Source organism: Oreochromis niloticus, linkage group LG2, assembly GCF_001858045.2.
Source record: "Oreochromis niloticus isolate F11D_XX linkage group LG2, O_niloticus_UMD_NMBU, whole genome shotgun sequence".
In the NCBI taxonomy this organism is placed as follows: domain Eukaryota; kingdom Metazoa; phylum Chordata; class Actinopteri; order Cichliformes; family Cichlidae; genus Oreochromis; species Oreochromis niloticus.
In genome coordinates this window covers 22600830-22623756 of record NC_031966.2, presented here as the reverse complement: position 1 = coordinate 22623756, position 22927 = coordinate 22600830, and the positions used below count along the sequence as shown (strand labels likewise).

At 38.9% G+C, this 22927-nt stretch overlaps 2 protein-coding genes and 1 long non-coding RNA gene across 3 annotated transcripts; all 3 read left to right on the top strand.

The window, feature by feature from the left end:
* Positions 1-502: 502 nt before the first annotated feature.
* On the top strand, positions 503-6421 carry rtn4rl2b (reticulon 4 receptor-like 2b). The gene is made up of 4 exons (XM_003444695.5): positions 503-710; positions 1913-2139; positions 2248-2481; positions 4160-6421. The coding sequence occupies exons 1-4, from the start codon at positions 662-664 to the stop codon at positions 5003-5005; spliced, it is 1356 nt and encodes a 451-aa protein (XP_003444743.1). The 5' UTR covers positions 503-661; the 3' UTR covers positions 5006-6421.
* A 9786-nt stretch (positions 6422-16207) lies between these two features.
* LOC100692887 (uncharacterized) lies at positions 16208-18462 on the top strand. Its single transcript, XR_001224334.3, has 5 exons — positions 16208-16269; positions 16618-16723; positions 17416-17558; positions 17787-17953; positions 18157-18462. It is a non-coding gene; the product is annotated as an uncharacterized LOC100692887 (long non-coding RNA).
* A 714-nt stretch (positions 18463-19176) lies between these two features.
* On the top strand, positions 19177-21854 carry selenoh (selenoprotein H). Its single transcript, XM_013270984.3, has 5 exons — positions 19177-19230; positions 20624-20750; positions 21043-21185; positions 21266-21382; positions 21607-21854. Exons 1-4 carry the CDS (start codon positions 19215-19217, stop codon positions 21367-21369), a joined length of 390 nt encoding a protein of 129 aa, XP_013126438.1. The 5' UTR covers positions 19177-19214; the 3' UTR covers positions 21370-21382; positions 21607-21854.
* Positions 21855-22927: the final 1073 nt, after the last annotated feature.

Below are 22927 nucleotides of genomic sequence, written 5' to 3'. Positions count from 1 at the left end.
AGGCCAGATGAGTTTTCCCACCTCCACCTCCCCAGAGTACATGTGCCACGAGGCTACACACAAATTCGTTTAATGTGCAGTAGTCATGCAGTAATAATTCTTACTTTTTTCCCAGTAATTGGTTTTTTGTCACCTCCATCCACCTCCAATCCTCCCACACTGCGAGTTGTCTTAAACGATGAACAAAAACATATTGCAATAGTTAAACTAAATACTGGATATTTGTATTGAACGTTGGGGAAAGGTTAGAATATTTATTAAATGCTCAGAAAGAAAATGTAACGAAATTATAAAATTTCTGGTTTATGTTGGGTTACATTATCACAGCATAATAAATGATTAATGATGAATTATATTATTTTTCTTTTGACAGCCAGTGGAGCTCTGCCGCCAAGATGACAGTGGCAAGCTTTGCCATTGCCTTTCTAGTCGCTTCCTCCGGTAACTCTTACTCCTCCTCTCAGGCTGACGTAGAGGATCCTCCGCTACCCACGGCAGTGGGCGAAGACCGGCCACGGGGATAAAAAGCTCCTCGGGACTCCGGTACGTCACTGCCTGAAGCCGCAGTGACTCGGTCACCAGAGCTGAACCTCAGCAGAGATAGCATCAAGCAGGCACTTCCACGCCGTGCAGGCTAACTCGCTTTCGGCTTTGGTTCGAGATGGAAACTCGTCGCACCGTGAGGGGCTCCAGCGCCCGCAACTACAAGGGTAAGTTCCTCACCATTTTGCATCTGCAGATTCTACAGGTGCATTCATGCGCTTATAGCTGGCACCTTTTTACTTACCTTTGAACACGTTTTAGTTTTTTTTTAGTGTTTTCAGGGAATATTGTCGTGTCATGTTGGGTTTAAGCAGCCTTGGTTAGACAGAAGAACAAAGTGTAGACTTCGATTTACGCACAGTCATTCTGACTGTTTTCTAATTATTTTACTGTGAATCTAAACTTATATGTCAGCTACACATTATGAGAGTTAAAGAAACGTGTCAGGGATGCTCACTCTGGGGTACAGATTTTATGATCTGCTTAAAAAGTTATTTATTACACGTGGTTAAAGCTTTTTCCTCTGCTCTCCATACTGTTTTACGCATGGAGAGATGAAAGCATGACTTTTGCGCGCACAATTCGTTACTTTAGCGTTAGTGTAAATATGAAAGACATATGCCCTATTTGACTCCAGAGCTCCAGTTCCAGCTGTCTCTCAGCGTCCAGCGCGGCTAATAGTCCAACTTGTTAAGAGGTCAAGGGGTGAGACGCTGGAAAATCTTGCGCACAATAGATGAAAAGGAACCTCGTTAATATTTAACCCATGTACTTTTCCCGCCTTGCCCACTTTTTTGTGCATCGTAATCTGAGCGTTGCCAAGAAACTGCTAAATTAATCATAAGAACCGAAACTGATCCGGGCTTGGTTACTAGTTTTACGCGTGCCCTCCGCGTAGACAACCTTTCAGCGGAAACATCCTTTTGGTTGGAACAGCCTGAGAAGTAGAAAACAGGTCAATGTAACAGGGAGGCAATGTGCTTCTCATTTCTGCCTCTTAAATATATTTTGATTGTTGATTTGTGGCTAACTTATAGTCTAAACTGCTGAAATCCAGTTATGTAACCATGTTACAATATCCACTGATACTTAGGTAAAGTGATAAGGTGGATATGAATGGGTGATTGATTTTTGTAATGTAAGCTGCTGAATTATATATGAAGCCTAAGGTTCTGAATCCATCAACAGGTCACGGGTAAGAGCACAGCGATGTTAAAAGGAATCACTGACAACAACAAAAGTTTTGACAGACAGACAAAAAGAAAAAGAAATGCCAGTCACTCTTACTCACACACAATGTGCACGTTTTTCCAAGCCACTACTTCTGCAGCTTTCTCATGCTAACATTGTCTTTTTCTTGTCTTTCCAGGTGGACTAACCCTATGGCTGATTTTGTGGCTGGTGGTGGTGAAGCCGGGTGGGGTCACAGCATGCCCCAAGCTGTGTGTGTGTTACCCTACGCCCATGACGGTCAGCTGCCAGTCCCAGAACCTCACCATAGTGCCGGCCGGTGTGCCCTACAACTCACAACGTGTTTTCCTCCAGAACAACCGCATCACAGAGCTTCGCGCAGACTCTTTTGGCTTTGAGACACAAGTGAGCAGAGTGACAACACTATTTATAGATATTCCATGCAGAAATTCATTTTCATCTCTCATGCCATTGTTCTTATTTTTCTTTTTGTCCTGTTGAATTCTTCTGCAGGTGCTTTGGCTATATGGCAACAACATCACATGGATTGAGGCTGGAGCCTTCAGTAACCTCAGGGTACTGGAAGAGCTGGATCTGGGTGACAACCCTTCACTGCGCCACTTGGAAGGTGGAGCCTTCAGGGGCTTGGAGAAGCTGCAGAGCCTGCATATGCATCGTTGCAAGCTGGCCACTCTCCCCCATGATCTCTTCCACAAGCTGTACAGCCTGCAATTTCTCTATCTGCAGGTAAAGATAACATGCACACACACACACACACACACACACAAGATGTTGGATAGTAATACATGGGTATGATCAAGGGTATGCAAAATTACTACATTTAGTTGTGTTGCAGAATTGATTTAAAGCTTGCGCAGGCTGCACACCCACACGCACGTTGATGCTTTCATACTGCACGTGTTGAAGCATCACTTATAAATAGGTCCACTGAGTTGCACACACCACAGGCATTTATATGCAAACAAAAATAAGTTGTAAAAATAAAAAGATGCAGAAATGTATATCTACAAAGAAAATCAGAACCACTGAGCAGTTAAAAAACACTGAAACTATCATATAAGAATAGATTTACAATAGGACAATAGATTTATTTAATTACTATAAACTGAATGCAGATAATGATCAATGTAAGCTAAGTGGGTAGTTGACAGATCTTCTAATAATATAAATTGTAAAAGAAAAAGAAAAAACAAAACACATGTCCACACATTTACTTTCAGCAAGTGTATCTGCAAGTCAGAGGAAGTAATATCAATCCAAACTTAAAATATAAATATAGATGGCAAGGAAGTTGATACAATCACCACTTCTAGAAGGCAGGAAAATTACTACAACACTTCATATTCATCCTTAAGTTAATTTTATTTAAAATAAGTGAAAAAGAAAACCTAAAGTCATCTTCTTTTTAAATCACTTCAAAACCAGTTCAGTAGATCCAAACAGTTTTTTTTTAAAGTAGAGATATAATATAACAGTTAGTGATTTCATTTTAATGCATTGAAAATTAGCTTGCAGAGATGCCATGTGCATTATTTTTTGGTTGCTGTCAGCTTTTGGCAGCTAACAGTGAGATCTCATCTGTTCCTGAATTTAAACTCTCTTCCAATAAGACAATAACTGCCTGCCAAGAAGCCTTCTGAGGGAATCAAAGAGAACACATCCCACATTCAGTGTGACTCAGACAATGCAGGTCACTTCTCAGTGTTATAAAGCTGCTTTCAAACAGATCACTTCTCACGTGTGCATAAATTATAACTGAAATCAGAGGGAGGTGAGATATTCTTTTATTTATTTATTTTTACTGCTCATATTGATCGCTGACTCAAAGAGAAATGTTGGATGTTCAGTAATTCGTTAAAGGCAGCTTTTGTGTCACACATTGTGTGAGCTTCCAATCATTTCTAGATTTCAGGATTCAAAATCAGCTTTGACCTTTTGTTGTAGGACTTGAATCTTTTGTATGCAGTTTTTAACAAAAACAACCATACCCAGCTGCTTTAGTCTTTCTCATAGACTGTATATCAAAGATAGATGTAAACATTGTGATGTTATTCATTGGTTTCAAGTTTTTTACGACAGCAATTTGCAATCACAAAGTAGCCATTTTTTTATGTACAGTCAATTATCATTAATTTTAGTCTTAGTGGGATTATAATTTGTAATGTGAACATCATGGTTTGCTTGGTAAGACATTAAACTAGTGACTGAAACCACGAACTCGTCACAAAAGTGTCTAATGAGCTGAGAATTGAACCAGCAGAGTCGCCCCCTGCTGACCACTAAAAAGATTGCAGGCTTAAGTCACTTCTGCATTGGAGACTATGTGTATCTTGTATATGCAGTCTATAGTTTTACTTTTCACTTTTTTCCCAGCACTAAATGTTGCATTTTCACTTTGCTGCAGGAAAATCAACTCCATTTTCTGCATGATGACCTTTTCTCTGATCTGGTCAACCTCACCCATCTGTTCCTGCATGGGAACCGTATCCGTACCCTCACTGAAAATGTGTTCAGGGGTCTGGTCAACCTGGACCGTCTCCTTCTGCATGACAATCGCATCAGGCAGGTCAACCGCAGGGCCTTTCGTGACCTTGGTCGTCTTACCATCCTCTACCTGTTCAACAACTCCCTGGCTGAGCTACCAGGACAGACCATGAAAGACGTCCAAGACATCCAGTTCCTCCGCCTCAATGGTAACCCCTGGTCCTGTGGCTGTGAGGCACGTCCCCTTTGGGAGTGGTTCCGCAAGGCCCGCATCTCCTCATCTGACCTTATGTGCACTTCCCCCTCTACACGTCGTGGTCAGGACCTCCGATTCCTCCGGGAAATGGATTTCGCTCTCTGCCCTCTTCCTGACCCCGGCTCTCTGGCTGGATCCACCACAACCACCTTCAGTACCAAGACCCGCTGGTGGTTCTCCAAGAACAAACCCGAATCCAAATCAAAGTCCTTGTACCAGAAGAGCTCAGAAACAGTGAAGTCATTCCCTTTCCCTGCGGTCAAGCCTCAGTTCCCCTCCAAGTATGAACTGTCAGCTGATGAGGCAGCCCTCCCCAAACTCGACCAAGAAGAATACTGGACCAACTATGGCAATGAAGATTCCTCTGTCCGCTGTGTTGAGCTGGACTGTGCTCCAAGCTATGACGACGAAGCCTTCCCCTCATTCTCCTCCCTAGCCATCACTCCACGCCCACTCCACTTCCTCAGCCTCACCATACTCGTATTCTCCCTCCATTTCCTTTTCAGCTGAACTCCTTTCACCTCTCTACCTGTTCCTTTCTCTGATTTCTCCCTCTCCTCTTTCTAATTCTAACAAAAACCTGGATCTCAAGTCCTTTCAGTTGCCTCCTCAACATGCAAGGGGTGCTACACTGAAGCGGGAGACAGGCAAGGCAGCAGGGAGCTGCTTAAAAGTGCCAGGTCAGTTGAGCTGATGTAGAGCAAGACAAATTTGATCGTGAAATATCTGATCTTTCGCAGTACAGGCTTAGGATGACATCAGAGCTGAATGACAGTGACAACACAAAGGCAGAAAACTACCAAGTTAGCTGGTGGGGTCTCCAGATGTCTTTTTTTTCTATCACAGCTGTAAACAGCGCAGGCGTTGTAAACCTATCCAGCTGTTTTCTATATTAACTAGTACACACCATTCAATTATCACTAACATTATTAAAGGAAGATTATTTGGCACTACCAGAAGTAGGATAAAGATGTGGATTAACAAGAGAGATCTAGGAGGAGAGAAGTAAAGCAGTTTGAGGTGTTCACTTCAATGCAACCAGGAGTGACTAACCTCCCTCCTTCAGATTCAAAACCTTGTGTGATCCCATAGTTGCCAGCAAACCATCTGTACATACCACACACCATCACTGTACATACGCATCCCGCATACTGTATCTTAGACTAGGTGGATCTGTACTTTGATCGTTGTGAACAGCTTTTTGTGAAGATAGAAGAGATGCTTAGACTGTAAAAGGAAGGCAAGCAAATTAAATATGCGCCTCTTGATTTCCACTATTATCACTTTGCCCTTTATAAATCTAAAAGTTTTAGATATCCCAGACATGGAGTTATAACTGATTTGTGTGTGTGTTTCAATTTTCTGTTGTGGTTGTGTGAGTGAAACTTAAGTATTGTAGATTAAGAGAATCTAAAAAAGTCTGGAAGAGACGGATCTTCATCTATGTTAGACAAGTGAGTGCCTGTATGCATGTTGTGTGGAAGTCCAGAAGTCCTATTTCATTACACTTATATTGTTTTTTATTATTTTACGTGTCTGTATGTGCTTTTTTTTCTAACCTGAAATCTGAAAAAAAAATCCTTCATACACACAAAAAAAATGACCAATAACTGTATTTTAAAACTGCATGCAGCATTTACACTCTGAATCATCTCTTCTCTTTATAAGCTGAACCTTTCTAACCCCAGTATGTGTTTATGGAAAAGTGTATGTGTGTTGTTTAAGACCAATGAAACCTAACTGTGACATACGGTCCACGTCGGCCCCACATGTTAAATCTGAAACCAAACCTCGATGATGACTGTGAGTTTCAGAACAGAACATGAAAGATACTGTGACATTTGTTAGAGTCTGTTTTTTTGATGAAAAATTAAAAAACTGTTATGGAAGTGCTTTGCTTTATTAAAAAATAAAGAAATAATTAAACAGAAGTGAGTGGGAGTTTTCTTTGTTCTTGTCTTTGCTTTAATCTCAGTGCTCTCTAAGGATGATACAAAAGAACAAAAAAATCAATAATGAATTTACACGAACACTTAATCAGATGAAAGCAGAGAGCAGAAACCTGAGTAGCAAAGCATAAGACATACAGTTATATAATGCAACAAGTCATTCAGCAAGTCTGAAATTGATAACCTATTGAATAAGGGCTTTGCATGGAATATTCCATCCAGTAAAATGAGGGACTCGTGCAAAAGTGAGGACATTTGTTTATTGAAGGGAGGGGATATTTATTATCTGTATAAGTGTGTGTAGTAGACGCAGTGTGTGTTCAAGGTATCCAGCCTCGGCTATGTTAAGCCAGTCACTTTTCTCAACATGTGCAGAAGGCAGCTATATCAGGTCGCATTACATATACAGTGAGATGGATGAATAAGCTCCCGAGATGTGTGTGTGTGCGTGTGTGCGGGGGTTTGGAAGGAGGGGCTGAGGTATGATTCAGGGCAGAACGGGGAGCACACCAGGGATGAAAATGTGATGTGTCCCGGAATCAGCACACCCCCTCAACAGATACTCTCACCATGCTAATGATAATGATGATGATGATGATGATGATGCACACACTCACGCATCTGTTTGCTAGTGCAAGGACACGTGCACGTACATAAACAGCAACATGTGCACACAAAAAGAAGTTTAGCTGAGTTGCCTCCAACTTCACACTTCGTGGTTGGCCTCCATGTAAATAATTATTCACAACTTTCACAGATCGCCTTGTTTTTATTTTAATATTAAAATATGTGATTGTTGCTTCTGGTTGTAGTTCAGATTCACTGAAAAGTGACAAAAATCTGTTTTTAAAAAATTGCATTTTGTACAACAAATACTGTCCTTTTTTTATAACAAAAAAGATACCACAAAAAAATATTGAATATCTGAAAAATCTGCACAAGTCAAGTTAGTCCTGTGATCTTCACACATAAAAATGTAAGCCAATAACTGATGTTTGATAACAAAGAAATGAGTCATATGTTACTGTGCAAATAATATAATATTAACATAAAACTATGCATCTTTCTAGAATATGTTTATTGGGACTAAAACAAACAAACTATGCTTGTTCAGTCTGCTTAGAGGTCCACTGCTGGGAAGACTGGATGTTTTCCACTTGTGAATAATCTCTCTCATTGTTTCAAAATTATTTGAAAATAGCCTTAATACGTCTTTACTCTGTGATATTGACACCTGCTGACTCTGAAGGAAAACCTTTGTATTATAATTGACTTTACGGCGGGAATAGCTTCTCTGAACCTTAAAAGTTCAGAGAAGTTTGCTTGAATCTTTTTCTCCACCAAATAAACAATTACCGACAGCTTTACATGACACCCTAGTGTTACCTGTCCTCCTTTCTCCACAGGTGTGCCAATGCTGGCTCAGTTCCCTGTGAGAACATGCGCAAAAGCAAGTGCAAAAAAAGGAAGAATCTCGCCTTACTGGAATAAAAATTCTAAATATCAGCTGTGAAAAAGTTTGTTCTTGATCTGAAGGGAAGTTAGATGGGAACATCGACACTACTCCCAGATAGCTCTGTGAAATAGCTTAGCTCAAAGACTGAAAAGAGGGGAAAACGTGTGTAATAATTTAAAAATTTTGAGGAATAAAACCTGCACTTTTTAAGATCGCTAGTAAGGACATCACATCTGGTATGTTTGATTCTTAGAAACACTGTATAAATGTGTGTTTACTGCTTTACAGAGCGATATATGTCAGAGTATTGGGTTTTTTGAACAGGCCCAGGCTCTTCCTGGAGTCTACTTGTTGCCTGGCAACTGCTCAGAGGCGAAAACTCAATAAAAAATATCAACGTGCAATTTTCACATGCTTTTAAATTTATATAAAACAAATAATAGTATTAAATTATTGAGCTCCAAAAACTGATGAAGATGTGGAAGGGCGGGAGGAGGAAGCCGTCGGTCTCTCAGATGACTTGACCTTGTCTGACCTTGACTGACTGACTGACCTTGTCGGATGCTGGCAGGTGGATTTTGTTACTGGGTCATTCGTGGAAAAATAAATTACATTCCTTAGAGTCAGCAAATTTGTTTCTTTACTAAAACTTTATAGATCAATGCAAAATTTTACTTCATGCCATGAATATTTTTAGATAACAGAATCAAAGCTGGCAAAAATTACAAATGAACCTGTACTTTTAAGCACTTTTACTACACCCATCATTCACCACATCACAGACATTCATACAAGCACTATTTTTTTTCTATGTATAAGTGCCTTGTCTAACATTCAGACACTCACTCACACATATATATCAAGAAACTTCAACATGTAGATTTGAGGAGACAGGGATTGATAGACATTCCTGTCTTCCTACACCTCCACAGCCACCTCCATAATAACCCTTGAAAAATATTGGACTTACTTCTATGTAGTTTGAGAACCTGTAACTTGGAACATTTTATAGTATTTAGGTAAGATTCTACTTGGCTTCATAAATTATAGTTAAGTTGTTGTAAAATATTGTAAATAAATAAATCATTTGGGAACTTTCTTAAGATTTTTTTAATGCAATAACCTACTAATACACAGAGGCAATGTGGATGTTTCACCTTGTTTTGGTTTTTTGTTTGTTTTTTTAGGTTGGTTAGCTAGCTAGCTAGTTAAGCTAAGCTAATTCATTGCCAATGTGACATGAAAAAAAAAACAGGAAAACGTTACTATAAATATTTGTGTCTTCTATTTGTAAATGTCTGTGTAAGGTTTAAATGCCTCTTAATATAATAATTCATGAAATCATCATTTCATATTTAAAATATAAAAAAATCATTTTTCATATTTAATCCTGCAATATAAAAATATAAGAATTAAGTGTGAGTGAAAAAAAACATTATGTGGTATAAGAAAATACAAAAGGCCCTGTTTTAATGAGTTAGTGAGTTACATGTGTTCACCAGTGACTTTTTTCTGGTATGCCTTTTTTAACTGCTTGCTGATGCAAATGTCTAATCAGCCAATCACATGACAGCAGTTCAGTGTATTAATGCATGTAGAGCTCACAAATCTGCAGCAACTATGTGATGCTGTCGTGTCAATATGGACCAGAATCTCTGATGAATGTTTTCAGCACCTTGTTGAATTTATGTCACAAAGAATTAAGGCCCTGAAGTACCTAATAAAATGGCAGGTGAATGTACATCTCATTGAAATTTGCTGTTGAATATTGAACTGAAACGTTTCCTCTTGAGCTTTTCCAGATGTGTAGTTTCACACGTCTGACAGTGGTAATACTTTATATTTCTTCTGACTGCAAGAAAGAGAGAAAATAAGGATATTTTTGTAAGTTTGAGGGGTTTTTTTAAACTCCATTTATCTGTGTTTTCTTAATTACTTTCAATATCTGCTATAACGAATATCTCTGCTGTTGTGTTAAACAGATACAGATACAATATTTCTAGATGCAGTCAGTTACCAGATCAGAAAGTATTTCACAGTATGACTGTGACAAAACTACTTTGGAGGCAGTTCTGAGCTTTGGTTATGTAAAAGGACTTTTTACTGTGTGTCACAGTTTCACACTATTGTTAGAGGAGATGAGATAGCAGTATTAAATTACTCCCCTCAGCTTTTTCCTGCCAGTGATAACCACCTGCAGAAAAACTTTCATCGTGACCAATGTAATTACCCTTCCCATATTTCCGAGTCCCTATTTCATGGCAGAACTGTGGGCGGTTGCCCTCCATGGCTGAAAGCAGCTGCTTGGGTGGTCATGGGACATATTTAGTGTTTTTCCGGTGCAGGAACGAAGCCATTAGCAGCCAGAATTTCTCTGATCATCAGACTTCGATGATGCGTGCCCACTCATTCTCCCCCAACTCTCTATCTAACTTCTGCTGCCTCTGCTTTTATTCCTCTCTTTTGTGTGCTTGCATCCTTTTAATTTGCTGTCACTCAGTCTTTGTCTGAAACCCATCACTCCGGCACTTCTCTCTCCCTGACAGTATCCTCCATGTGGCTGTCTACGCTTGTCTTGAATAAGCCTGCGAGTTGGCGTTTTAGTTTGCGTTTTGGCGTCGTGTTTGCTGACGTTCACCGTCACACGTGGTATTTGCAGAGGATGAACCGAGACTCACACCCTGACGTCAAAGGAGGCCGGAAGGAAATGAAATGTATGGGGGAAGAATTTCAGAAGGATGGAGCCGATTTATTTCCTCCCACTGTGTGCTGAATATTTACCCTGCAAAAGAATTCAGTCGAATGGTCGAGAGTGCAGGGCTGCAGTCAACAGGAAAGCGAACCTATCACATCCATAATTGACAAACATCATTTGCAGTGCTGTTACACAGCAGTGCCAGCTTCTATTAATCAGCACGTGAAAACCTGAGCCTGCTGGACGGCAAAGCCTTCCTCCTGAACAGAAAAGCAAGACTGAATGAATAAATCATTTTAGGTGGAAACAAGGAAAGAGAGAGAGGCTGCCTATGAGTTCACACACTGAACATTAATGTTCCTACTGCCTGTGGGAGTTTCACTAGACAAAAAGCTGCCAAGCAGGAGGGAGTAACTGGGAAACCTCCCAAACAATTACTAAATATCAAAAAAGAAAGCTTACGATGAATTAAATATGTCTTCTTTTAACTTTTGCAGTTCTTTGAACAGTTGTCCATGTATTCGGGGTCCTGAGTCAAGTACCCAGTTCTTGGCTTTTTTTAAATAATGTTTCCTGATTGTGTTTCTTTGTATTTGGTTCTCCGCTCTCATTCTGTTCTTGGTTTCAGTTCATGTTGTATTCCTTGCTTGCTTTATTTTCCCGTGTCTGGTCAAATCCCATCTCTGTGTTTCATCTTATATCACTTTTTTTAGTTAGTTCTTTGTCTCATTTGCACCATGTCTAGTTTAACTGCCCTCTCATTATCCCTGATTTATTCCTGCTGTCTCCCACTTATTTATCCCTCACCTCATTACCATGTGTGTAAATTGTCTTCCTCTGATCCTTTGTCGCATCCTCAGTCACTGCTGTGTGTTTCCTTGCTCCATGTTTCCTGAAGTTATGTGCTCCCTATTTATGTTACTGTACAAATAATATAATATTAACATAAAACTATGTTTCTAGAATATGTTCATTGGGACTAAAACAAACAAACTATGCTTTTTCAGTCTTTTTTCTAAATTCTGCCTATAACTGATGCCTGTGGGGTCTCACATGTAACTCTTGGAGGTTTTACAGTTTCTTTGGCTTTGGGGTTAGTTTACTGGGACGTCCACTGCTGGGAAGGTTGGATGTTTTCCACTGAATATTCTCTCTCATTATTTGAAAATTGTTTGAAAATTGCCTTAATACATCTTTCCTCTCCATGGTTTAGCCCAGATTCTTATTGTTTTGTATTCCTGGCTCCAGCGCTTCCTTCAGTTTGTATGTTTGAGATTTTGAAATAACTCCTGCATCAAAGCGGTTTTTGAGTTCACATTTTTGCCTCTCGAGTCATTCATACTGGCTCCAAAACCTGCTGCACAGCACATGGTTTTACTTTTAAAAAGAAACAAACAAAACAAAAATATTGCATAGGGTATAAAATCCATACTTTACTAGAAATTCTCCCCCTTATCAAATTCGCATCGTGGGTGCGACAGGAGGAGTGCACCCTAAACAGGCTCCCAGTCCCATCCACACCAACACAGAGAATGCACAAACTCCACACAGAAATTTGAACCCAAGACCTTTTCGTTGCTACCCTATACTAGCTTCGTGTGGATGTAAAATGTCAAGTTTTGGCCCTGACCATAACCCTTCAGAACTTGAGCACGATTACCTCAGCCAAGGACATAATCGTTCTATCCTTAAAACACGACAGCTCCAAAAGTTTTGAATGAATTCTCATAAAACTTTGTTTGGGTATGGAGTAGGGTCATGGAAAAAATTCTATTAAAATTTGGTTTACATCCACCAAAGTTTTTAAGGACAACTTAATAAGTTATTGGTCAGAAATTGACAAAAAGAACGACGTTAGTTAGAAATATACTATATTATATTATTATATAACAAGCTCATGTTATTCGTGCCCAGTTATTTACAAATAAATACCTATTATCTATTTGTATATATATATTCTACTATTATCAATTACCAACTCCTACATAATGTTTGTGTAATCAAAGTAAACATCTCTCATGCTGATCTTGTCTGAGTTTCTTAGCTGAGGTCATAATTACAGATTACCGGGATTACGGTAGGTACGGTAGGCTGCCTAACTATTATTAAGTATTATTTATTTATTTATTTTTGGAAAACAAACTTTATTTACTTTATGTATGTTTATGTATGTTGCTAAACAACTAAATAAATTTTTACTTAATAATGTAATGCATTGTTAAGTAAATATATACTACTACTACACGTGTAGTATATCCACATAAAAAAGGCGGTTTCATAAATAAATTTAATAGCAGTTAAAAGTGTAACATTTTCTGACATTTTCCAAAGTGGGAAGTCACTGCAGGCAAATTTTGGGACCAGGCCTTATGCTCTTAGAGTTTTCATTAAACTTGAAGCAAAGAAACTACGGAAAATTTTTGTGCATCTTTTTAATACATAAAAATGCGGATGTATAACTATAAGTAAAACCCTGTGTGCAAAGATAGAACTGATAAGTAATTTTCTCATCTGACTGACTGTACTGATTTGTTGAATATCTTAGGTTCATCAAAGTTGTACTGTCTGTGTTTTGCAGTATAAAGAGACAGACACAGATTAGTTAAGTGCCATAATAGACCTTTGACAGCTGAACAGGTTAGAAGTCAGATAAGATGCAGCCATAAATAAGAATTGGATTCATGAATGAAACGTCAGCCTTCTGGCACTGCTCCTCTGCTTGTGTGTGCATGCACAGAAATATCTATGAACATGCATGAGAATTTATGCGATATGGAGGCTTGCTGCCCTGTGCATCCGGCCTTGAGTCACTTCGAAGCAAAAAGAGGAGATCGGGGTGACGACAGGGCACATCTGTCTGAAGATCTGTCCACTCCTCTGAACATTTGCGCAGACAGCTAAAAATATACTGCGACAGGCTGCATAGAGAGCCTGCTGGGAGCCAAAGAAGCACTCGAGATTTGATGCATGCTTTTTTTTTTTTCCTCTGCCTGATCTGATTCAAAAAGAGTGAAAGATGTCATCGTATGACAAAGACAACAAGAGTAAAACCCAAGAAGTGTGAGTCTTGAGTTTGTTGTAAGTAGGAGAACAAAAGCACAGTGATTAGATGAGCAGTTGTCGTGAGTCAGTCACTCTGCCTCCCACTGGGAGCCTGTATAGCCCATGTTTTTTGGCACAGACGCAACTTGTGACGTCCTTTTGACAATTGCTTTATATGTGCCCAAAAATATGACTTCCAGAGCCACTGTGAGAGACACTGCTATTCCGGTAACACCATATTTGCTCCTGACTTTGGAGTAGGCAAACACATCCGTCTGGTGCTCTGCAGGGTTTTTCTCTCACTTTTCTTCTTGTTTGTTTTGGATGCCGTCTCTCAGCCATCCCGCACGAGTCCACATTTGGGAATCGTACAAAATTATTAGAGAATATGGGCGACGAGCCCTTGGGACCCGCATTCATCTGTCTCCCTGTTTACAGAGGATAACAGGAAGAGCTTTCTCTGGAAGAGCCAGAAAAGCGGATTTAATAAAAACTTTACAGGTTTTAGCAGAACGGGATGACGCAAATACGAGTCCAAAAAGTCAGTCAACTTGGGTCCCAGCGCTTTATCTACGGCTCAGACAGCTCAGTAGGCTGAGTCATAGATCTGTAGCCATAGATTATTTATTTAAACATGTTAATTGCATGAAACAATTTAAAAGCTTTGATTTAATTAAAAAAACAGCAAATCTGTTACATGTCTTAAGCCTCTTTGTCTTATCCACCGAACAACTAGGCCTGCTGAGCCGCTCATTGTACATTATACGGATCATTGTACATAAACAATCCTCTAATCACCAGCCAACTTCAGATGATGTACTATTTGAACGAAGTCCAAAGAACATCAAAAATACAGAGCTGCACACGAGGGACACAGAGAGAAAACACAGGGAGCAGAGGTGGCAAAAGTACAGGCTCTGAAATGTACTCAAAGTAAGAAAGTAAAAAATAGCTTGAAGGACAATTCTACCAAGCATTTTTGTACTAAGGTAACTGAACCTTGTGCAGTATCAATATAATAATTCTAATTCTAATGAATGTACTCAGCTTGAATCTGTTCTGTGGGACATAAGCAAAGATAGATCATTTTAAAAAATGTTCCGTTGCTACATTTATGGTAACTGTGCCTCCACACTTAAACACTAAACTAAGTACAGTCAGGCGTTACAGTGAGATTCAGCAGGTTAGAAAATCCTAAGATATGTGTAGTGGGTCAGCACGGGGAAAAGAATAACTACTCACAATAATTTTTAATATGAGCTTCAGTAGATTTACTTCGTGTAAAGTGTGTTCAGCTGACCAGCTGCTCTTTGTGGATGTACACAACTGAATTCAACCAGATGTCAGAAGATTTTTCACAGCTATCTCAGCTGACTTCCATTTTCTACACTGACAGTATACTATTTATATTGTCTTTATACTAGAGTGAATGATCATCATCATCATCTTAATTGTTAATTAGTCTATTACAGTTGATGTAAACCGACACTGACCATGGGCACCACAGATACTGTGCAGCAGTTCAGTGCAGTTCTTTACAATAAATTCACCACAGTACGACAAGCTAACCTCTTTATCCCATGCAAACTACTCAGGATTTTATACGTGACACTTGAATAACACAAAGTTAGTATATCTTTGTTTGTTTTGTAGGAATATCCAGTCTGTGATTGAAATGATGACATCACACGCAAGCTTTCAATTTGCAGTTTATAAAGTGTCACTGAGCAGTTCTTACCTTTAAACCTAACCTAACACTTGCAGTCTTTCCCAAGTATAAATGCTACAGAGGAACCTTTTTTTAAGCATTTAAAAAAAAATGTAAGCAGTAGGAAGTTCAGATATTTGTTTAAAAAAAGAGGGACTGAAAGTAAAAAAAAGTCAGAAAAATAAATACTTGAGTAATACACATACCTGAAAATTCTACTTAAGTACAGTAACAAAGTATTTGTCTTTCATTACTTTCCACCTCTGACAGGGAGTAAGAACAAATAACTGGGGAAGGACAAAGAAACTATTTTTATACTAAAGGTTGATGGGAATAACAAACAGGAGTCAAAATAAAATAATGGTGACAGTCAAGCTGACGCAACACATGAAAGAAAACTAACCTTCAAAGTAAAACAGGAGGCAACCAAAAAGCAAAATATTAAGACAAAAAGACAGAGAGAAAACAGGCGCCAACAAAAAGGTAAGGCAGATGGAGGAAAACACTAAGGCAATTAAAACTGCTACCACTGAGAACAATCAAGACATGACTCAAAGCACAGAGTTGTTGTGTTTTCGAACCTTTAAGTGTGTCTGTCTTCCTTTATGGTGGCAAAGTGAGGACCTGCTGATTTACAATATGAGAAGCTATTACAGAGTGAGTAGAGATAAACCAAATAACACAATGACAGGCAACACAAAAAGGCTCAGACATTTTAGTGCACATTTGAGGTTTGCATAATAATAATAATGTATTTAACACAATTTAGTGGGCTACACACTGATTTTAGAGGGTAAAACAAAGTATCGATCCTGTTGCACTAGTATCGAGCTGATCAGCAGTGGTATCGATACGATCAAAATTTGGGTCGATCCACCCACCTCCAGCTAAATGGTTTTGTAACAGCCATGGCGCCGAAAGCAGGTAGGTGTGTGAATCCTAAATGCTACACTGCAGCATTGAGATAAGTTTGTTTCCAGATGTTACACACACACACACACACTGCACGGTGTGTTATACAGTCTATAGCTACAGCAGCTGTCCGGTTTGGATTGGAATTTATCTGCGGAGTTAAAATCAGCAGGAGAAAGTTGGTCAAATGTTTACATTTTGCGTTTTTTTTTTTTAACGTATTCACATGAAATGTCTGAGCATTTAATAATGTAGCAGGTTACGCTCACTCCCCTGCCTTATCCAACATTACATTCTGCAACACAATGCAAGCCGCTTTGCGTTATGAAACCATCACGTAACAGCACGTGCGCCGTTCAGGTCGTCGAGGGAGGAAGCGCAAAGCGGAGGCAGAGGAGCAGCAAACACCAGCAGAGAAGAAGGAGCGAGGAGAGGAAGAAGGCAAAAGAGTGGTCATTGAACACTGGTGAATACACTAATCACATGATTATAAGCAGTGTAGTAAATACTCAGATCATCCACTGCTGTTGTTAAATAAATGAATCTAACATTAATTTAAACCTTTATTTTTAAAGCTTTTATTAAGGAAGAAAGGTTTAATTCACGCAGGATCACTGACTCCACCGACTACTTATTAGATAGTTTATTCATTTTTAGTTTTTGCTTCTGAAATTTCAGTTTAAAAACAATCAGCTGCAGCTGATTCATCTTTTTAGGTAATATAATCTTAAGGAATTAACATAAATCAATTTTACAATATAAAAACCATCCATCTATCCTCTTCTGCTTATGCTTATCAGGGTCGTGATGTGCGTGGGTGCTTAATTGAAAAAAAGATGACTTTTAACAACTCTAACAACTTTTAACAACTTTTGACAAATGCAACTGAGTATTTCATCTACAAAGTGGTACTTAAACAGCAAATCGTCTGTTTAGATGTTATAACAGTATGCTATGTTATGCAATTATTTTATGACTTAGTCATAAATCAAATCAAATCAAGTATAATTCTTTACTATTAGAAAAGAAAGTTTTTTTCTCTTTTGCATTCAAAGTTGTCGTTGGGATTAGTACTTTCTTAGATGTACTTTTCTAATAAAAGCACCTCATTCCCCTGGAGTGATGGCTACCTTATAGTTTACCTGTTGATTCCTGCAGTAAAAGCTGACGAGTGTATAGGGATAATGCTGAGGAGGTGAAATCTGCCCTCCTGGCTGCCTGCCCTGCACTGCCTGTGATCCTCAACCCTGAGAAACCCCGCAAGAAGAGCTTCGAGATCACTCTTATGGATGGAGACAAAGGTTAGGAAGATGAAAAGAAATATCCAAGATGCACAAATATCAATGTTTATAGTAGCTACATCCACCGTACAGTGATTGTTCAGCATGTGATTTGGTTTTTCACTCACTCTATATTATCACAGGACTTGATTTGGATAGCCAGCATTGTTTTGTTATGTTCAAGTTAAAAATATTTCCTACTTGCAATCATCTAAATGACGTTGTTCCTCTTTTCTCTGATTCCTAAAGAAACATGCCTGTGGACTGGAATAAAGAAGGGTCCGCCTGCTAGGCTAAAGTTTCCTCAGCCTGATGTAGTAGTTGCTGCTCTACAGGAGGCTCTGAAAGCTGAGCAGATGCCAAAGTTTGTCAAAGCTGTCGCACATAAAACATCAACTACAGATTAAGTAAGAGATGTACGTTCCCCCTAATTTAATTTGGCTGTCAATTGAAACACGTTGTAGATATTTCTTCTTTTATAATTCTTTTATTTTGAGGCAAACATCCATACATATTATTTGTGGAAAACTTCAGGCTATGCTGAGCTGTTGATGAAAATGTGCTTTGTCTGTGTTTATTGGCAAGAACTGATTATTCTTGTCCAATGTTTACGTTTTAGCCCAGCGTTCGGGAGATATGACCAGTGGAAGCAAAATGACGAGGAGTGACGAAGGAGATGTTCTCAGTCCCTTCTCTGATGAGTCAAGTGCCAACTGCTGACATCTTCTGGACGCATGAGGTCATCTGGTGGAGCATAATGATGCTAATGATGCTTTTATATTTGTTTTGGTAAATTAGAGATTTTCTTAGTTACGTTTTAGATTTATTACTTACCCTAGCCAAAGACTTATTGTTTTATGCAAGAATGATTTTTTTCTGTGCTCAACTGGATGACTTGATACAACAATAAATGATGGTTTTTCTATCCATCCACTTTCTTTATTATGGGTCACAGGGGGTCTGAAGCCCATCCCAGTTGTCCTTGGTCAAGAGGTAGGGTACACCCTTTAGAGATCACCAATCTATCGCAGGGCTAAAATGGAGAAACAGTCAACCATTAATATTCACATTTACACCTACAGCCAATTTAGAATCGCCAGTTAGTCTAATTAACTTAACCCAATGCATGTTTTTGGACTTTGGGAAGAGGCTGAAGACTGCTTGAATCAAAGACTGGACATTCATTCTGCAAAGCAACAGTGGTAACCACCACATCACTGTGTTGCACTTTTGACCTTTTCCTAAATGTAAATCAGCAGGACAGAGATAAACACAAAAACATGTTTAATTTACTCAGGCAGCAACACGCATAACCCTTTAAATCAGGTAACACGCATTCACTGCTTTAACTGTATATGCTTAAGTGTGTCACCATACAAAAAAAACATGTTCCTGTTCATGTATATATGTATATAGCTACTTACAAAGATAATGAAAGAACACTTTATTGCTGTAGGTGTTTAACAAAAGGTTTGTATTTGCACTTTAAATGCAGTTTTAGTTAAATTACAGTAGTTATATTAACACATTTATGACATTAGAAATAATAACGGTAGATCTTATTTTCATTCATGCTCGGAAAACTTCCCATTAATGGTTTCGTCCAGCCAAACTGAAACCCCCTTCCCAGATATATTGGTACAGTCGACATGCGCGCGCCAAAGTTTTGTAACAGCAATGGCGTCCAAAGCAGGTGGGTGTGTGTTATAGGAATGTAAACAATACCGTGATTTTTTTTCTACAACAAAAGCTGTAACGGAGTTTGTCTCCGGTTGATATACTGAGGAGGAAGAGGGTTGTACCATTTTGATGCAGCGGTTATCATTCCCATGACTGTTTCTGCCTGTCTTTGTAGGTCATTTAGCTGAATGGCTACATGCAGGAGCAAAGTAGTAACTGCGAAGATATGTACATTATTCACTTTCTGAACTCGTTAAATCTAGCAGGAGTCGGCGCGCTGACCTTTCTGACCATGTTTATTATGCAACGACGCATTAAATGGGTCATTATTATTACTATCTGTTGGGTTATGAAACTTCTCAGCCTGCACGTGCCTGAGTCCTCCTCTACTCACTCTCCTCCCACCAAGGGCATGACAGGAGGAGTTGGAGCATTGGGCATTTATAAAACAGAACTCTTTTCTTCATTTTATTATGCTATACATTAAATATGACATGTAGCACAGCTGCATCCGAAATTATTTTGTACTGCTGTATTGTAAGACCTCTAATGTAACGGTGGTAATTGCATCTTTGTGTATTTAGGGCTTCCGTTATTTCAATTCAGTGACCATCTCATGTAACCTAAACAGAAAGAACTAGTTGTTTAAGGAGCTCTTTTCCCACCATGGTTTGTATTTTCCAGCTGTTTAAACCTTTGAAAAGATTACTGTTGGAGCTATGTAGTGGTTCGTTGTTTAATGGTTGTGTTGTTTAGTTCATCTTGAGTCCTGTGACAAACTGGCGATCTGCCCACAGTGTAAACTCCCTGTCGCCCTATTTGAGCTGGGAGTCTCACACCCAGCTGCAATCCTGAATTGAATAAGCAGAAGAAGATGGATGGAATGGTGGATGGATGATTGCTTTATTTTGGGCTTTTGTAAGACTCTAGTAAGGCCAAAGACACCTCAGGCTAAATAAGTAGGTGGGCGGGCATAGGACCAGCATGCACCAGGGAGGGCCTATGGTTTTATTTAACCATGGCAAAGGAAGCAACAGGAGCCAGCTGCTTGCAAAGGATCAAGTAAATCGATGAACTGCATGTATTTTTTCTTTTGGGAAATTGACTTCTTTTTTCTTCTACATACTTTACTTGCACATTGTGCATCACTGGCCTTTTGATTGTGAATTTTGAATTTCACTTTTCGACAAGCTGCCACTACAGATACACCCTTGAGTCCTGAAATGTAGCTTCTTGTGCAGGCTACTCTCTTCTCTGTCCTATTGATGTTTTTAGAAATTTTCCATTCAGTATTGTGCGGTCTGATTGAATTCTGGGTCATGGTCAAAAGGACAGAGGATAAATGAGATATGGAGACACAAATTCAAGAAATAGCCAAACACAAAACTACACATGTGTGTTTTTAGGTCGTGGTGGGAAGAAGCGCAAAGCAGAAGTTCAGGTAGAGGAGGAGAAACCTTCAGTGGAGGAAAAGAAGGGCAGAGGAGACGATGAAAGCAGCCAGGAAGGCCTCAGGGTGGTCATTGAACACTGGTATTTTTTTTTAATCACATTATAATCAGTGGTGAAGGAAATGCTAATTGCTTTTATGTAAAGTGAGTAAATATAGCCGTTGTTTTAAAATACTTAATCACAAATAAAAATCCAAGTGTTTAAGTATCAGAGGTGAATGTATTGATTAGGTGGAAAAAAAACAATGGTTCTCATGAAATCTGTTTATATTATTATTAAACCAGAAGCAAAATGGATAACATCACAGTTCACTTTGTAACTCAACTATTTAAATCTGCAACAAGGTGTAATCTTGATGTCTCACTTCTGGCAGTAAAAGCTGACGAGTGTACGGGCGTAATGCTGAGGAGGTGAAATCCGCCCTCCTGGCTGCCTGCCCTGAACTGACTGTGGTCCTCAACCCTGAGAAACCTCGCAGGAACAGCTTCGAGATCACTCTGCAGGACGGGGGCAAAGGTAAACACGCTTACTCAGCAATATGGATCCTTCAGTGTAAAATAATGATACAAATGACACTTTCTTCCCGATTCCTAAAGAAACATCTCTGTGGACTGGAATAAAGAAGGGCCCACCTCGTAAGCTGAAGTTTCCACAGCCTGAAGTGGTAGTTTCTGCTCTGCAGGAGGCTCTGAAGGCTTAGACACCCAGTGAAGGTTTGGCAAAGCAGTTTGACTGAATAATGAATGCATAAAACAAACAGATACAAAATAAGAAAATGCAACTTTACTTTTTCTTCACATTAAACTGCTAACTTATGTAGCCCTGTAAAGAGAATCAAGTCAAAATGTCTTCAGTATGAATTGTAATGCAGCTATTCAGTGAACAACAGTTGCGTACAAGTGTCTTTTTAACAAAACGTTTCCCATATTATTTGCAGCCCAGCATTCTGGAGATGCAGCCAGTGGAAGCAAAAATGACGAGAAGTGACCAAGGAGATGTTCTCAGTCCCTCCTCTGATGAGCCATGCTCTAACTGCTGCCATCTTCTGGGTGCACGGTGACACCTAGTGGAGCTTAGCTGAGCCAAAGCATTTCTCTGACACATTACTGCTGTTTACTGTTGTTTCACAAAAGTTCAGTAGTGGTTTTATGTCTGTTTTGTTTTTTGAGAAATAAAATCTTTTTTTGGTAATTGTGTGTATTTTGTTATAAGTCTATCCAAACACTCATCTGTTTTATGGAAAGTTTTTCTTATTTAAATTCAGGAAGTGTGGAGAAGAAAACTAGAGATGCATTTTGTGTGTTGAACTCTTGGCAAATAAAGTAAATTTTACTAATTGAAATGGTTAATAGTTTTAAACAGCTGACAAAGTACCTTGTAGCATATTTCAGAAGGTTGTCTAATTGCATTAACCCAAGCAGTGCCCTTAATTAGTAATTTGAGGGCTCTGGTAGTGTTATGCAAAAAAGTAATTGCCAAAACGTGATTGCAAATATTTGCTAAAAATGGTTGCAGGTATTTAAACAGTTTTAAAACACTTGTTGGACTTTAGAAATTAGTATATCAGAAGAACAGTTGAGGTTGAGCAGATTGGAGACAAAGTTAAAGAGGAAAGGCTGAGATGGTTTGAACATGTGAAATGGGTACATTGGATAAAGTATGTTCAATCTGGAATTTCCAAGCAGGAGGAAAGAGCAAGACCACAGAGAAGGTAGTGAAGGAAGACATGCAGAGGATTTGCGTGACCATGGAGAATGCTAGGGATAGAGTGAGATAGAGACACAATCCGTTGTGGCGAAATGAAAGAAGATTTGTTAATCTGTGTAATCTATTATCTGTCAAGCGTCTCTTGTGTGAATGAAATCAAGCCATCCCAAATCCCCCACCCCAATTTTTTAATAGAACTTTATTAAGCAACAGTATACAGAGAGTGTATACAAATTGAAACATAATTAACATATGCCAGGGGGTGTAATGTAAAACGTTACATACATTCAGATAATTTTTAATTAGTACAAATAATAATTGTTTTTATAGCCTTTTTATTAAGTGAACCACTAATCAATTTTATGTAAGATAGACTATCATTATAGTACTGTTTAAAATTAGGTTGTATTTGCATTTGTGGAAATAAAATTTAGCTAAGATAACTAACAGGTTTATTATAAAGTATACATCCTCATTTTTTGCCTTCGAAAGAAACAAAATACAGAATTTTCCCATTTCATAGTAAAGTTCTTGTAGAAAAACATTCCTGT

Coding starts and splice junctions, on each gene's coding strand:
- rtn4rl2b (XM_003444695.5), top strand. CDS start 662: ATGGAAACTCGTCGCACCGTGAGGGGCTCCAGCGCCCGCAACTACAAG. Junction 2,140..2,247: donor CTTTTGGCTTTGAGACACAA/GTGAGCAGAGTG, acceptor ATTCTTCTGCAG/GTGCTTTGGCTATATGGCAA. Junction 2,482..4,159: donor TGCAATTTCTCTATCTGCAG/GTAAAGATAACA, acceptor ACTTTGCTGCAG/GAAAATCAACTCCATTTTCT.